Source organism: Bombyx mori, chromosome 4 (assembly GCF_030269925.1).
Source record: "Bombyx mori chromosome 4, ASM3026992v2".
Lineage (NCBI taxonomy): Eukaryota > Metazoa > Arthropoda > Insecta > Lepidoptera > Bombycidae > Bombyx > Bombyx mori.
In genome coordinates this window covers 17,990,233-18,005,431 of record NC_085110.1, presented here as the reverse complement: position 1 = coordinate 18,005,431, position 15,199 = coordinate 17,990,233, and the positions used below count along the sequence as shown (strand labels likewise).

The 15,199-nt window shown below is 38.4% G+C and overlaps 2 protein-coding genes across 6 annotated transcripts in view; one reads left to right on the top strand and one right to left on the bottom strand.

The window, feature by feature from the left end:
• LOC101741294 (uncharacterized) overlaps positions 1 to 6,794 on the top strand; it is a 20,208-nt gene extending 13,414 nt beyond the window's left edge. For 4 of the 5 annotated variants that reach the window (XM_038021940.2, XM_021347759.3, XM_021347755.3 and 1 more), the window contains 6 exons: positions 1,191 to 1,359; positions 2,179 to 2,413; positions 3,190 to 3,292; positions 4,152 to 4,291; positions 4,920 to 5,097; positions 6,464 to 6,794. In XM_038021940.2, coding sequence (XP_037877868.1) covers positions 1,191 to 1,359; positions 2,179 to 2,413; positions 3,190 to 3,292; positions 4,152 to 4,291; positions 4,920 to 5,097; positions 6,464 to 6,589 — 951 coding nt within the window. In that variant the 3' untranslated portion in view covers positions 6,590 to 6,794. Of the gene's footprint in view, positions 1 to 1,190; positions 1,360 to 2,178; positions 2,414 to 3,189; positions 3,293 to 4,151; positions 4,292 to 4,919; positions 5,098 to 6,463 lie in introns of those variants that run through there. The other variant, XR_005246637.2, reaches the window with a different exon arrangement.
• Positions 6,791 to 15,199, bottom strand: LOC101738738 (sentrin-specific protease). The gene is made up of 7 exons (XM_004925769.5): positions 14,975 to 15,199; positions 14,678 to 14,775; positions 14,283 to 14,536; positions 11,383 to 12,452; positions 10,213 to 10,399; positions 9,553 to 9,780; positions 6,791 to 8,751 (listed from the first exon to the last, which is right to left on the bottom strand). Exons 1-7 carry the CDS (start codon positions 15,058 to 15,060, stop codon positions 8,590 to 8,592), a joined length of 2,085 nt encoding a protein of 694 aa, XP_004925826.2. The 5' UTR covers positions 15,061 to 15,199; the 3' UTR covers positions 6,791 to 8,589.

The window sequence follows — 15,199 nt, the reverse complement described above, 5'->3', positions numbered from 1 at the left end:
TTCGAACACCGGTGCATCGCTTCATACGAATGCACCGGACGTCTTATCCTTTAGGCCACGACGACTATGCCGTCAATTAATGCACATATTTGGTTATATTCACTACAAATCTTTGATAAAGGGGAATATCTATGGAGGTTTCTAGAAGATCTAATTTATTAATATCATATATGCTAATTCATATGCAACTTCTTTACTTACAGAAGACTGTATTTGAGTACTTTCTTCCTGTGTGAAAGATTTTCTATTCTATTTTCCGTATAGGTACATTGACAATATGTAATGTTAAAAAAATATAAACAGGTGAAAAGAACCGGTCGTTTTTTTAGTGAATCAATGTAGATACCATCGGTATTTGGAATTGATTTCTCTTATCAGTGCATCCGCTGCATCATGTCATTTCCTTCATCAAAAATGTTTTAAACGCTACGCATTGCTAGGTTGTGCCTCTGGTATAAACAATATATATGTGCCCGAATGAAGTAAACGGCTTCAAGGCAAAGAATGACGAACACCCGTGTTGCTAATTTGTTTTAAATTTCCTTGGCCTAAGCAGTGATGGATTTAGACCCAGGCCCGTGAGGCCCAGGTCTAGGGCGGCACGATTGGGAGGATTGGTGGAGCTCGATGGGGATTATAAAATAAAAATAAAAGGGCCGCACGATTTGATATGCGGCAAAAATTTTGAAATGCCAAAATTTCAGAGACGAAAAAAGTAAAGACAGTGATTTGTTTATAGTTTGAAAATGAAGTCAGATTATTTTCTATAAGAAAATTTATTAAGTTATTTTAAATTTTAAATAAAAATATTGGATCAAAATTAATAAAATTTAATCTGACACTAAGGGCGGTGCGATTAACATGATCCAGGGCGGCATCAAGCCTAAATCCGTCACTGGGCCTACGACCAGAAACATTACCCTCAGACATCACAACATAAATCCCATAAATTAAGATGTCTCAATATCTGTTGCATTATATAACGATTGTTTCACCCTTTAAATCGGAATAGGTACATGATGGCGCTGTGATAAAAATCAGGCTGATGATACCTACCCTTGCGGGCTCACAACGCGCTCTACAAACTATTGTAATCACGAACGTCAGATCATAATGATCATGATTTTCTTCAAATAATGAAGTAAGTCAAAACACTAATTATTCTTTTTTATGTAATAAATTTATTTTAGAAACGCAATTCAGTAAGTGGGACTATACAGAAGCCGGCGTGGTCGTGGGTGTCTCCGGCGGAGGAGACGTCGCTGGGTTCCATGTTGCTGAAGCTAGCGGTGGCAGTTTTACCGATTTGCGCTTCGGAACCAAGGCTGTTAAGGATACAGTCGCCAGTTTATATTTTAGGTTCGCGTTTTACTTACTTTTTTTTTGAAGTGAAACTTCTAATGCGACTTCCAACAAGTCTAGACCATACTAGAAAGAGACAGAGCGAGAGTGAACGAGTGGCACTCAAACGCATGCGCGTAGTATCCTTGTTACAGGCCAGCGCGAGAGTTAGCAATGAGTAGCGTCCAATATTTTAATGAAGTATTTAAAAAATATATTATATTTATTTTTCTATCTACGATTTAAAATATATATAATATAAATGTTGAAGATGTCGCATCTCTTATACACAGCATTCCCTATTACAAGAGCAATTTGCTTTAAGGATGAAAAATGATAAAAACACAATACTACACATCGAAAAAGAAGTTTCACTTCATTCACGTGCACCAAGTTCCACGCGCTCCGTTTTTTTTCATTAACTTACTAGATTTGCTTTTAAAGAACGGAAATGTATGGAGCTGTCTTCGATCTTCTGTGATATAGTGACAATTGAAAATCTCATCTTAAAAACCTTTTAAACATTGTGCTAATAGCAACATTAAGTTTAGTTGTTTATATAGTGAAGTTTTTTCTCAGTTATGTAGGCTGAATGATGTATTAAAACACCATGGAAAAATACTCAACTTCGAGCATTCACCTACTTATGTACCTGTTGTTGTTGTATTTAACGTAATGTTTTATATAAATAAAGTAAAATCAAAAAAAAATATGTTAAACTGAGGCAATAAACTTGAAACCAATACAATATAAATTAGAGCGAAATTCAATTTTATTTACATTTCATTACACGACGTGAGGTAAATTATGAACACATAGACTTTATTACTCATTCAGGAGATCTCCACGGAAATCTGACTGCATTATTAGAACTGGAGAGAGTTCTTTGGCCTTCGGAAGCAGGACTGTGGCCTCGGGTGCTGATTCTCGGTGACTACGTAGACCGCGGTCAGTTTGGTACCGAGCTGGTGGCGTGGTTGTTCGCCAGTAAACTCCAGCGGCCCGATGCTATCCTGCTTCTACGAGGGAATCATGAAACAAGGGATATACAGAAGATGTTTACTTTCTACAAGTTTGTAACAACATATTTTTTATGAATTATGGATATTTAAAAAAAAAATTATATTTATGAAAATTATAATCTAATATTTAAAAAAAAACATGCCCGCTGAGTTTCTTGCCAATTCTTCTCAGGACGGAGGCTAGTTTTTGTGAATTGGCGATAGTTCTTTTTGACTTTCAATACTTTCATTTATGTATAAAAAAAAAAACTGATTTGATTTGATTTGTTTGTGTAGATAAATATGTCATCGCGGAATCACATATACATCTGACACCGTTCAATTTGAGGAATGATTTTAAATACACATAAATTATATCGTTTAAAATATAACGCATAATTGTGTTGCTGCAGTACGCTAGACAATTGTTATGATTACATATTATGTCTAAGACTCGAGAAAATCGAAGAAAATACAATAGCTATTGGTATAATTTATCAAACATAGATGCATTACGCATTGACTTCAGCAATGCGTTCAAAACTTCAATATTATTGATAAGAATGAGCGCACTGACCAATAATAGGCCAGAATTTATTTTAATAATTTGAAGTCGTCGCGTCGTGGCCTAAAGGATAAGATGTCCGGTGCATTCGTATCTAGCGATGCACCGATGTTCGAATCCCGCAGGCGGGTACCAATTTTTCTAATGAAATACGTACATGACAAATGTTCACGATTGACTTTCACGGTGAAGGAATAACATCGTGTAATAAAAATCAAACCCACAAAATTATAATTTGCGTAATACTGGTGGTAGGACCGTCAATAAGTAATAATTTTCTAGCGAATGCGTCGCAAAATACGGCGAAGTGGAAGGTGTTAGAATATGGAATGCCATTAACAACGTTTTTGATGTTCTGCCTTTGGCTGCTGTGGTTGATGACAAGGTTTGTGTTCATATTCATACTTGACTTCCACGATGAAAGAACAAATTGGAATAATAAAATCAAATCCGCAAAAAAAAACCCGTTATTCCCGTTATTCTGCCACGAAGCAGTAACGCGTTTAGGTTTGAAGTTTCAAGAGTGTGACAACCGTTGTACTATAAAACTGATACTTAAAACTCATATGTCTCAAGGTGGGTGGCAGCATTTACCTTAACCACTCCGGTAGCCTCTCGTCTGCCTTTCTAACCAATAAAAATATAGGTATTATTTTGTTTAGTACTGAGTAGTGCATGTTTAATGTGTTTTTTTAGATGGGTGGATGAGCTCACGGTCCATCTGATGTTAAGTGGTTACCGGAGCCCGTTGACATCTACAATGTAATATCGCCATCTACCTTGAGACAAGAATTCTACGGCTCAGTTTTACGGTACAACGGCTGCTCTGCTCTTCAAACCCAAACGCATTACTGCTTCAGGGCAGAAATAGATAGGGTGGTGGTATCTACCCGCGCGAACTCACAAGATGTGCTATCACCAGTTACTGTGCGTCGTACGTTGTTTTTATAAAATTTACTGGTGGTAGGACCTCTTGTGAATCCGCGCAGGTAGGTACCACCACGCTGCCTATTTCTGCCGTGAAGCAGTAATGCGTTTCGGTTTGAAGGGCGGGGCAGCCGTTGTAACTATACTGAGACCTTAGAACTGATATCACAAAGTGAGTGGCGCATTTATGTCGTAGATGTCTATGGGCTCCAGTAACCACTTAACACCAAGTGGGCTGTGAGTTCGTCCACCCATCTAAGCAATAAAAAAAAAATTACTTTTATTTCAATAAATTCTTAATTTAATGTTTCAAGCAGGTCTTCTGCTGCCACGGAGGTATTCCTCCTCCATGGGTGTGTCCACTGATCACAGCTATTGAAAAGATACCTACACCGTTGCCGAAGCCGGCTGAACAAAGTTCACTTGCTTGGGAACTTCTTTGGAATGATCCTGTTAGGTTACTGATTACAATTTCATTAAATTTAAATTTACAAAGTAGGTACCTACCTATAGTTTGATTTTTATTCGAAGAATCTTGTCGTTTTAATAAAGTAAGGCTCTATTTCTATTTTGTTCCTTATATTATTATTTTCACATAGAAAGAATGAATTGCCTTTTCATCTAAATTATTAATTAGAAGGAGCCTTTTGTCAAATAACATTATATTTCAACTTCAACAAAACTTTATAAGTAGGCGGTATTAATAACGGTTCTGCGGAGCAAGTGCCTCGCGCGCCTTTTTCAAGGCGTAGTGTCCTGTGAGAAATTGGGGGAGGTGGAGGACCTCGGTCCTTCTCTTCTCCCCTTCTTCCTCTCAAGAGGCGTCGGAGACCGACATAACCCGTTCCGTTACCACCCTCGACCGGGTATCCGTAAATGGATTCCCCAGCGTAAAAAAAAGGCGGTATAAATAAATTCACATTTTTTATGTTTCCAATGTTTTATATAAGAAACGCATAGGTAAACCCAAGAGTAGCACAGTGAAGAAGTATGTGATCCAAGAATATCATACGTAATCATACATCGTCATACATCGTAAGTGGCCTACAATTGTAAAGTAAATAATAAAGTTTTCGTTACCACAGACAAGGCAAAATAACGGCCAGCTTAGCGCTAGAGTTGTCAGCCAACGAGGGCTTTGCCGCCAACGCCAAGCGCGGCACGGGACACGTCTTCGATAGTGCTGCGCTCGACCGGTTCCTGGCGGCCAACTTGCTGTCGCACGTCGTCAGGGCGCACGAGATGTACAACCACGGCTTTATGGTATGTCACTAGTTTTTAAATAGTCATTTATTTGGGGAAAATAAACAATAATTTCTGGGCGGATGCTACTGCTTTTTTTTTTAAATTTCAGTCAGTCCTACGAGTCTGTACTGCTTGTTTAAATATTTTTATATTAATTTTTTGATGTTGCAATAACCAACCCACCAGTTGCTTACGCTAATAAGTTGACTAATTTCGGACCAACTTTTATTTTTTATTTTCGGTTTTACAGTACAACGGGCACCCTCCCCTTCAAACCGAAACGCATTACTGGTTCACGGCAGAAATAGACAGGGTAGTGGTATCTACTCGTGCCGACTCACAAGACGTCCTACCACCAGTAAATAACTTCGGCAAAATTTCGGCCTCACATGCAGATTGCAGGGCCGCCCTGTGTGCGTAGTGTGCGGTGCACATAAGCGCCAATACAATAAGGGCGCCGCCACCGAAATTATGTTACACTTACACAACAATACATTCTTTGTAGTGCAATATTGATAAGTACGTAAGTATGTACAATAAGCGCAACATATGCCTTGTAAATAACAAAACATATAATTCATTTATAGTATAAATCTCCCAAGATTTACGTCAAAACAATAAGTCAAAATTAACAAATAATAAAAAAATACATTAAAACATGGAGATTCGTAAAAATATGTATGAGGCGCATCATGGGTTTCGCACACTACACACACATAGGGCGGCGCGACCCTGCAATGGCTTGGCTTGGCATGACTTGCCGGGGGTCGGGGTGGCCCTGCTCCCATGTCACTAGAAACCAAATATCCCACAGGCCATCTTCAGTTGTAATGTCGAAGATTCAGTTGCCAGTTGCAGTTGTAGTCGTCGTGGCCTAAAGGATAAGACGTCCGGTGCATTCTTATGTACCGATGCAACGGTGTTGGAATCTCGCAGGCCGGTAACATTTTTTCTAATGAAATACGTACTTAATAAATGTTCACGATTGACTTTCGCGGTGAAGGAATAACATCGTGTAATAAAAATCAAACCCACAAAATTATAATTTGCGTACCTAATTATTGGTGGTAGGACCTCTCGAGTCCGCACGGGTAGGGTGCGTTTCGGTTTGAAGGGTGGGGCAGCCGTTGTAACTTTACTCTTGAAACTTATATCTCGAGGTGGGTGGCGCATTTACATTGTAGATGTCTATGGGCTCCAGTAACCACTTAACACCAGGTGGGCTGTGAGCTCGTCCACCCTTCTAAGCAATAAAAAAGAAGTCCATTCATATAATAGTTACTCCGTGCCTACCGGTCTAATCTATGGACTTGGATCTGGATGTCACTAACTCGCATAAGCCTGAAGTATTCTCATATTTCAATTAAAGTATTACTGTTTCCAGTGTCAAATGCACGGTCGTTTAATATCAGTGTTTTCATCCTCGCATTACTGCGGAGGGAAGAACGACGCTGGTGCGGTACTAATAGACGCCGGAAAACTTAGGATGATCAAGGTCAGCGTTGACTAATCTCGTCCGCGGCTCAGTGTTGCCCGATCAGACTAAAATGTTACTGTTTTATTACGAGCCTATTGTAATTGTGAAAAACAAAAGTCAAGACTCTTAAATCGAGAGGGCAAAAATGAAAATGAAAAAGACAAAATGTTACGTCTAAAATCTGTATTTTTTGTACTGAAATGTGTTTTATAGTTTCTAATAAAACAACCAAAATAGACATATCATTTCTTTATTTATGTCTTGACTTAAAAAAATTGTTCGATTGTCCACGCCTTCTTACAATCCATTCATCAAAGTTTTTGATTATTTTATATTATAACTTACGTATGTATTTACTAACTTTATATAATACACATTTACTTATACAACTATGTTTTTAATCGTGACAAGACAAACAGAAATGCATCGTAGGGCCCCAACACAAACTTAGGAATGTATTTATTTTATTTTGGAGAAGCAAATTTAATTGTAATTTTTTTACAAAAAGATAATAATTTGGATATGTTAAAATGTTTCACACCTTTCTAATGGCAAAAGGTCCATTGAAAAAGCACAAACATTGTAAAATTTTAAGCGCCACACATTTGTAAAGCATTTACAATTAAAATTTAATCTTTATTAATCATAACTCTATCTTTATGTAGTCAGTGAGGGTCAAATATGGGGTGCAGTGAAAAAATCTTGAAATTTAAAAATCCAATACACCAACGTCCATAATATAGATTTATTTTGGAAACATACTCTGAAGTGAAATAATGGGACAAGTGTGGTCTCGGTTAAAAGCATATTTCAGTGATTAGCCATCCTTACAAATAAACGACTCAGATTAAATCGAGAGCTCGCTTTAGGCACTTCGTTACATTTCCGTTTGTCTTCTCATTCCGATAATTATAGTTAAATTGTGGAAATGAAATAAGAATTATACACTATTTTATTTCAAAAGAATACAAAATAAGTACTTTGTATTAGAAACTCGATGCGACTCGGAATCGTTACGCACTAATTGAATACAAATAAACCTTATGACATTAATCAGTTAACGACTTCTTTGTAAATAAATAAATGAAAACTAGTACATTCACACTTAGCAGGGCTCTGCTTTAATCATATATTAATAATATAATTATATTGATATTTATCGAAGCAAAACTTCTTAATGCATTTTCAACGATGGGAAACCGCGACATAGGACACCGCGCCAAGCCATCGCCTCCTTGGCTATTCCCTTCATTCCCTCCCTTCATATGAATCGGTTAAGGACACAGAGGGACATGACCCGACGGTTCGCTGCACAACATTGAGTAACGTTAATATACAATTTAAATATAGGAAACTATTTTTTTTTTCTTGTCGGGTGGATGAGCTCGCACTCCGCACGGTACAAAGGGCGGCGTTTCCTGGCAACTACAATACTCAGAGAGCTGGGATCTCGACTCGACTGACAATAAATATCACAAATAGTATTTATTGGATTTCGTTGAATAGATCCTTTTACAAGATACTTAAGTTTCAGTCCGAGCTCCCTTGGCCCGGGGCGGCTCACGTGCGACTTCAGAAGGAGCATAGGGATCAGCTTCTCATTAATTGTTTGGGGTAGTGTGACCGCACACGTCTTCGGTTGTAATCATGAGCGTACAAAGCGTCACAGATTTTAAAAAGATTGAAATTAACATGCAATGAAATCGCACGGACTTCAAATACAGCAGAGAACCAGTCGCAGCCGAGCGACGTGCGCTGCGCCCGGCCGTGTGTCACGGCCACATATGACGTAATGCGCAGATTTGTAAACTTCATGTCAGAAAATTTGAGAATTCCAAAAGTATATGATTTGATATAAAACCACTAGTATTCAGCATGGAAATATGAAATGGACATATTACACTGCTAGTAATCGTGAGGCGAGATCTTTTGATGGCGTTTTTTTTTATGTAAATGAAATTATAAGCTTCAGGGAAGGTTATGGCGCGTCGTGCCGCACGTGCGACCCGGGGTGTGCCGGGGTGGGGGAGGGTTCACAGCAGCAGGGTGCCGGTGAGGATCTCGAGCGCGGCCTTCCTGCGCAGGCGCGGCATGTCGGCCTGCGAGAAGCAGTAGGGCGCGTTGCGGGCGCGGAACTCCGCGAACGTGCACGCGAACATGCCGCAGTCGCTGCCGTTCATCTGCTGCGGGATGTCCTGCAACACAACGATGTCCTCTATAGTTAAAAAACATTTCAAAGTGCAATGACTTCCCGTGACATTGACGGTAGTCACAATTCCTCACTTGCGGCGTCGTGGCCTAAAGGATAAGACGTCCGGTGCACTCGTATCGAGCGATGCAACGGTGTTCGAATCCCGCAGGCGGGTACCAATTTTTCTAATGAAATACGTACTTAACAAATCTCCACGATTGACTTCCACGGTGAAGGAATAACATCATGTAATAAAAATCAATCCCGCAAAATTATAATTTGCGTAAGTACTAGTTGTAGGACCTCTTGAGTCCACGCTGGTAGGTACTACCGCCCTGTCTATTTCTGCCGTGAAGCAGTAATACGTTTCGGTTTCAAGGGTGGGGCAGCCGTTGTAACTATACTGAGACCTTAGAACTTATATCTCAGTAAATTGCGAATTTACGTTGTAGATGTCTATGGGCTCCAATAACTACTGAACACCAGGTGGACTGTGAGCTCGTCGATCTAAAAAAAAAATCGCCTCTGAATAATAACACAATATAAATAATAATGCAGACTAAGGCACTCTTAAATGCATCGTCTCTATATAAAGACGATTTATTACTAAAGCGCGTTAGAACAGATTTGGCTTGAGTAGCGAAAACACACGTCGTTTTGTACTATTTCTTTTATAAAATAAACTCAGTGCCAGTCACAGTGTCCTTTTTTTAAAAAGAGCTCCTGGATCCACCCCATAACAGTACCCCACATTAGCAAGTGAGATGTCTGATCGAGTGGACATGGCTGTGTGCAGTGTGCATACCTTAGAGAGGCATTCAGTCTTCCATCCGCTGTCATCAAAAGGCTGTCCCTTTTTATCTTTATGTTCATCACGCAAGTACTGCAGCAATGCGTCCAAACAGGCCTGGTTCCGTCCTCCCATGGAGTCCAGGTAGGACACCTTCTTGGCTCCAAAGTCCACAATGCTGAGACACCAGTGAACACCAAGATGTACCGGAACTATCATAAGATCGTTCGAGAATATGTCCACCTGGAATAAAATAATTTCAAATGTTTGAATTAGAAGTTCCGTTAGAGAATATGTTTTGTTTGCAACAAATGCACCCAGCACTCGTCGCTGCTCGGCAGCGGGAACTGTCTCCTCAGTACACTGGGGCATTGGACACTTTACAATACTACGTTTCTATTCTATTCTAGGATTTATGGGGGAAAAGTTACTTAATTAATTAATAATAAAAGTATTTATTTTCATCAGTTCTAAATTTTTTTTACTGATTTTATGACATTTTATCATACCAGTGGCTCACTCACCACCACCTGGCCTGTTTGCTACAATTTTATTGATATTCATGTCTCTAGGTTGAGGGGATTATAACTACAATGGCAATACTGAACTATTATTTTTGTTAGCAATACTGAACTATTATTGTTGTCAATAGTAACAATAAAAAAATAATCTCACCTTTCTGGTCCACCGCCTCAATCCAGCTTGTCCGCTCTGCATCAGTTTAGGATAGAAAAACGTATTTGCGGCGTACACTTTTGGCAAGTCTTTGTTATCCTGGCTTCGCTGCATTAGCAAATTCATATAGAAGTTTATCACTTCATCATTCAGCCAATTTAGACCAGAGAGGGTTTGGAGATCCCGCCTGGAAATTATATCAATAGTTTTTACCATGTTATCACTACACACAACATCAATTAAACAAAAATATAACTGTGAAATATTATAATTATTAAAGTGACTATTGTAGGCAGCGGCTTGGCTTTGCCTCTGGCATTACTGACGTCCATGAGCGACAGTAACCACTTACCATTAGGTCGACCGTATGCTCGTCTGCCTACTCGGGTCATAAAAAAAAAGTAACTTGTACTGTGAAAAGGATCAACTCAATTAAATAAACAATATAGGAACATACAAACAAAATTACCATGTTTATTAAAATGATACCAAGTTTTTATTTACTAAAGCATAAATACTAGTTCAGTTAATTCATATATTATGAAAGCTCAAAACTATAGCCAAGGAATTCGGATGGGCAAGAACAGCACACTGCATACCCTTCATCACACATCATGGGTAATCTTTAAGTGGGTAGACAACCACTAAATACAAGACGGTGCCGTGTGAATTGCCTCCATGCATTGAAGGTCATGGATGTACATGCCTGTGTAGCATCACAAAACCAACAATAATGAACAAACTCTTGGAATAAAACCTCTCATTAATATAACCTGAGCCAATATGACATGTCCTTAGGATAGTATTTGTTGTAATCTCAAGATAGGCTGTTCATTTTGTTGATCTCAAGATAGGCTGTTGGCTTTTATGCTGGTACACTCTATGTCACAGGGCAACAGTGACCATTTTGCTTGCCATTAGCTTATATGGCAACAAAAGGTAATCACAGATTAATGTCTGAGATAGCTATTATTACATCTCAAATGAGATGTTAGTCTCGAAGACATTGGTAACGTAAACAGAGGTATCTTTGGAGTCTGATAATTGTCTGAAACCGCAAATGTTAAGTATCACTTAAATGAGTTTGTTCAAATCACACCATCACCAGATATATGGATGGCTTTTTTGATATATGAAGCTATGAGCACAATTTGTAGTGGTTATTCTTACCTTGATATCCTTAAATTAAACTTCTCAACGAGTATTTGTCCTGCTGGTCCCGGCCCAAGTGCTTTGTTCACCATCTGCTCTTGCTGAGCTGTGAGAGTCGGTAGCTCCACTACTGGCTGGGGCTCCTCAAATAAACTCTCTGGTATGCTCAATTCATATTTCAATTTGTTCTCTAAATGAGCAAATTTCTGTTCCCTTATTACTTTAGTTATTATCTCTGACTCTCTATGAGCTTCTCTTAACTTCTCCTTGGTGTTCAAATCTCTATTCTTGTATTTTAGATTGATTTTTGATAACCAATCATCTGCTATCACAGCCTTTTCTTTGAATGAATCCAGCAGGGTATTAATTGGTTCTATTTTATAAGAAGACGAAGTTGATGACTCAGATGGAACAACCTCTATCTCAGAATCAGATGAGTTTATCGAAGCAACAGTGATAGGGTCATATTCTTTTGTCGCATCACTTTCTTTTTCAGCTGCTAAGCCTTTCTCTACAAACTTAATTTCGTTTAAAGAATTCTTCTGTGTTCGTTTTGTTAACCGGAATGCTTCTGACTCTTCTGCTAAGTTTACAATGTCTATCGGTTTACTTGTCTTCCTAGGTTGAACATTCTCTGAAACTTTTCTTATTAATTCTTGATAATTCCTTTTCTCATCTAGATTAAAAACTTCTGATAAAGTCGTTCTTGCTCCATTTAAGCCTAATAACCTATTTTTAGAGTAGGAGAGATTCGTGGATTTGCCTGTGTGCATCCATTTTGGAATTTGAGTCACCTTCTTGTATGGTTTACTGATGCCGGTTAAGTTTTTGTATTTGTTAAATGTTTTAGGGGATAGGGAAGATCTGTCTGTTTTTTTCAGTCTATAGAAAACAGGATCTATTGCAGTGCTGTCGGGAACGTCTTGATTACGAATGATGCATGGTTTTACTGATGGTGGTCTTGAAATTTTCTTGACAAATATGACATCATCTCCTTCATTTTGATTGTCTTCATCATCATCATCGAGGATGTAAACTCTAGGAGCCTTTTTCGTCACTCTTTCTGGATTCGCTTCTACTAGAGTAACCTGTAACATATTAAGCTAGTGAGTTCAAGTTTTGGAACACAATGAATATTTAAAAAAAAAACAAACAGTGTCATAACAGTATCAGTTGTGCCTCTTGGTTAAGTCACAGTATTATGTATGTAGAATATAGTGTGGGCTACTCCCACATATACACTTACACACAACTGGTACGCATTTACATACACCACACATTTACATTTCATTCCAACACAAATTTCAGTCATGTCGATTTGCACCAATCGACTGCATTAGACACGCGCACCGAAAACGAGGTTGTTGTGACGTCCGGTCGGTACGTCGTCGCCCGAGCGCAGTGGCCGCTGCACAGCCTCGACATCAGTCAGAGCCTACCCACGTCACATAATGTCTGCTTACACTTTTATACAATAACTTTGTGTGTACCCGCCTTCGACTGTGCTTGTTTCTGACAAAATATCCCTTCTCTTCAATATACCAGAGACTAATTGTGTGTTTCTTAATAAGTATTGTGTGAAAAGTAAAAAAGTGTAAAAACTTTTATCGGACTACCTGAAACTTTGCACCAACACACATGCAAAGTATAGTTACAACGGCTGCCCCACCCTTCAAACCGAAACGCATTACTGCTTCACGGCAGAAATATGCAGGGTCGTGGTACCTGCCCGCGGGGACTCACAAGAGTTCCTACCACCAGTAATTACGCAAATTATAATTTTGCGGGTTACATTTTTATTACACAATGTTACTCCTTCACCGTGGAAGTCAATCGTGAACATTTGTTGAGTACGTATTTCATTAGAAAAATTGGTACCCGCCTAAGATTCCGATTCCGACCGATCCATCGGTCAACACGAATGCATCGAACGTCTTATCTGTTAGGCCACGACGACTTCAAAAGCAGCATTTAGTCATTCACTACAAACGTGTGCAAGTACAAGGATAAGTGCTAATGATTAAATTTAAGAAGCTAAGCTTCAGGGGCCCTTTGTTTTTGTATTAAGCAACAACACAGAAGTACAAATTCCAACTAAAAGTTTTTGGTGAGTGACCTTCCACAATCAGAAAATAGTATTTCATAGGAAAAATCAAATCTACAACATTTACATAAGTATTCAGTTGAAGTCTATTTTGTTGTTGGTCATTTTAGGAACCATATTACAACTAGGTAATACTGTTCTGTTACCATACCATTATTTGCACTTGAATGTGGGAAAATAGAAATAAATTATACAGAATATGGGTCCCTAATGGAATCGTAACTATACTTGAGACCATAGAACTTATTCTCAAGGTGGGTGGCGCATTTACGTTGTGGATGTCTATGGGCTTCAGTAACCACTTAACACCAGGTGGGCTGTGAGTTCGTCCACCCATCTAAGCAATAAAAAAAAAACTCCTAAAATATCAGTTGGAAATGAAGTCAAATCCTGTTTTTACGAGACAATTATTAAAGCCCATTACCACCACTAAAATAAGTTAAAAGACCAATTAACCACAGAATATATTTTAAAAAAAACAAGTATGTCAATTTGTTCAGGACAATGTATTCATTAAGTAAGTAAAACACACATATAAGACAATAGCAATTGACCTAAACCCTAAATACCAATTATCTTTAGAGATATAGATACTTTGACCAAGGATGTGTCCCAAGCCTCATAGTTAATTACATGGATAAGCTCACTCCCAGCCTGGATTGTATTAAGTAGTTACTTGAACCTACATGCATTGCAACATAGAGGTTCCAGACATAAAGTTAGTCTCATTTGTATTAATCTTACATTGGTTGTCTCAAATGAGCAGGATGGTTGTTCAGATGAACAATAATTAAATGTTACAATGTATACTGACCTCATCATCATCATCATCATCATCAGCGCAATTAATGACTGGGCGCACTGGTGTGTGTATCCTTGGTTTCCGTGCTGGAGTCCCTGATCCATTCTCCAATACTGGTATGTATTTAATTGGTACATTTCGGATCCTGCTCCCCTGATTCACAGGTTCAATTGGAGTTGATGTACTCGGGTGACCAGCCTCCAATTGTATTGGCACATAACGAACGGTTTTACTATTTTTTCCATTTTTCTCCCAAGAAACTGAATCTGTTTTTTAATATGGTAATTAAAACAAATTTGCAATAATTTAACAAATAATTATAGTAAATTTTATAGTTACATCAAAACTACAATTAGATTGGAATGGGGAGAGGTTATTGTAGAAACATGTAAGCTCTAGTATTTCACCTTTTGAAGTCATAATATCTGGGAAGTTTGTTCTTTTTAACTGTTTAACGCGCTTTAATGCTGGTAATTCTTCATCTGAAGAGTATTCATCGTCGGCCCTGCAAAACCAACAAAAAATTGTAGATGTCTCACTAGGTGATCCCTTGATAGCAGTAAAAAGTTTTCTCTTACTTCCAAAATTTACAGGCCACTTTTAGGGGTACTTTGAACATATTTTATATTAGTTAATGACACTCTAAGCTGTTCTATACCAACTTTGCCGCCATAACTAGTGTTGTAAACATGTAAAGTCATTACCTGTCGCGTTTGAAACTTGTCCTAAGGGTTGGATTTTCATCAACCCAACCAAGAAGACCGCGTATATAAGTCAACACGGACTTCATCTTTATTAGTTTATGTTTCCATCACCTGTTTCGGTTGTTGTTTTTAATATATTCACTAAAAACTAAATTGAATCTCAAAAAGACAACTGAGCAGCAAAAATACAGAGTATTTAATGTTAAACATTATTTTTTGATGTTT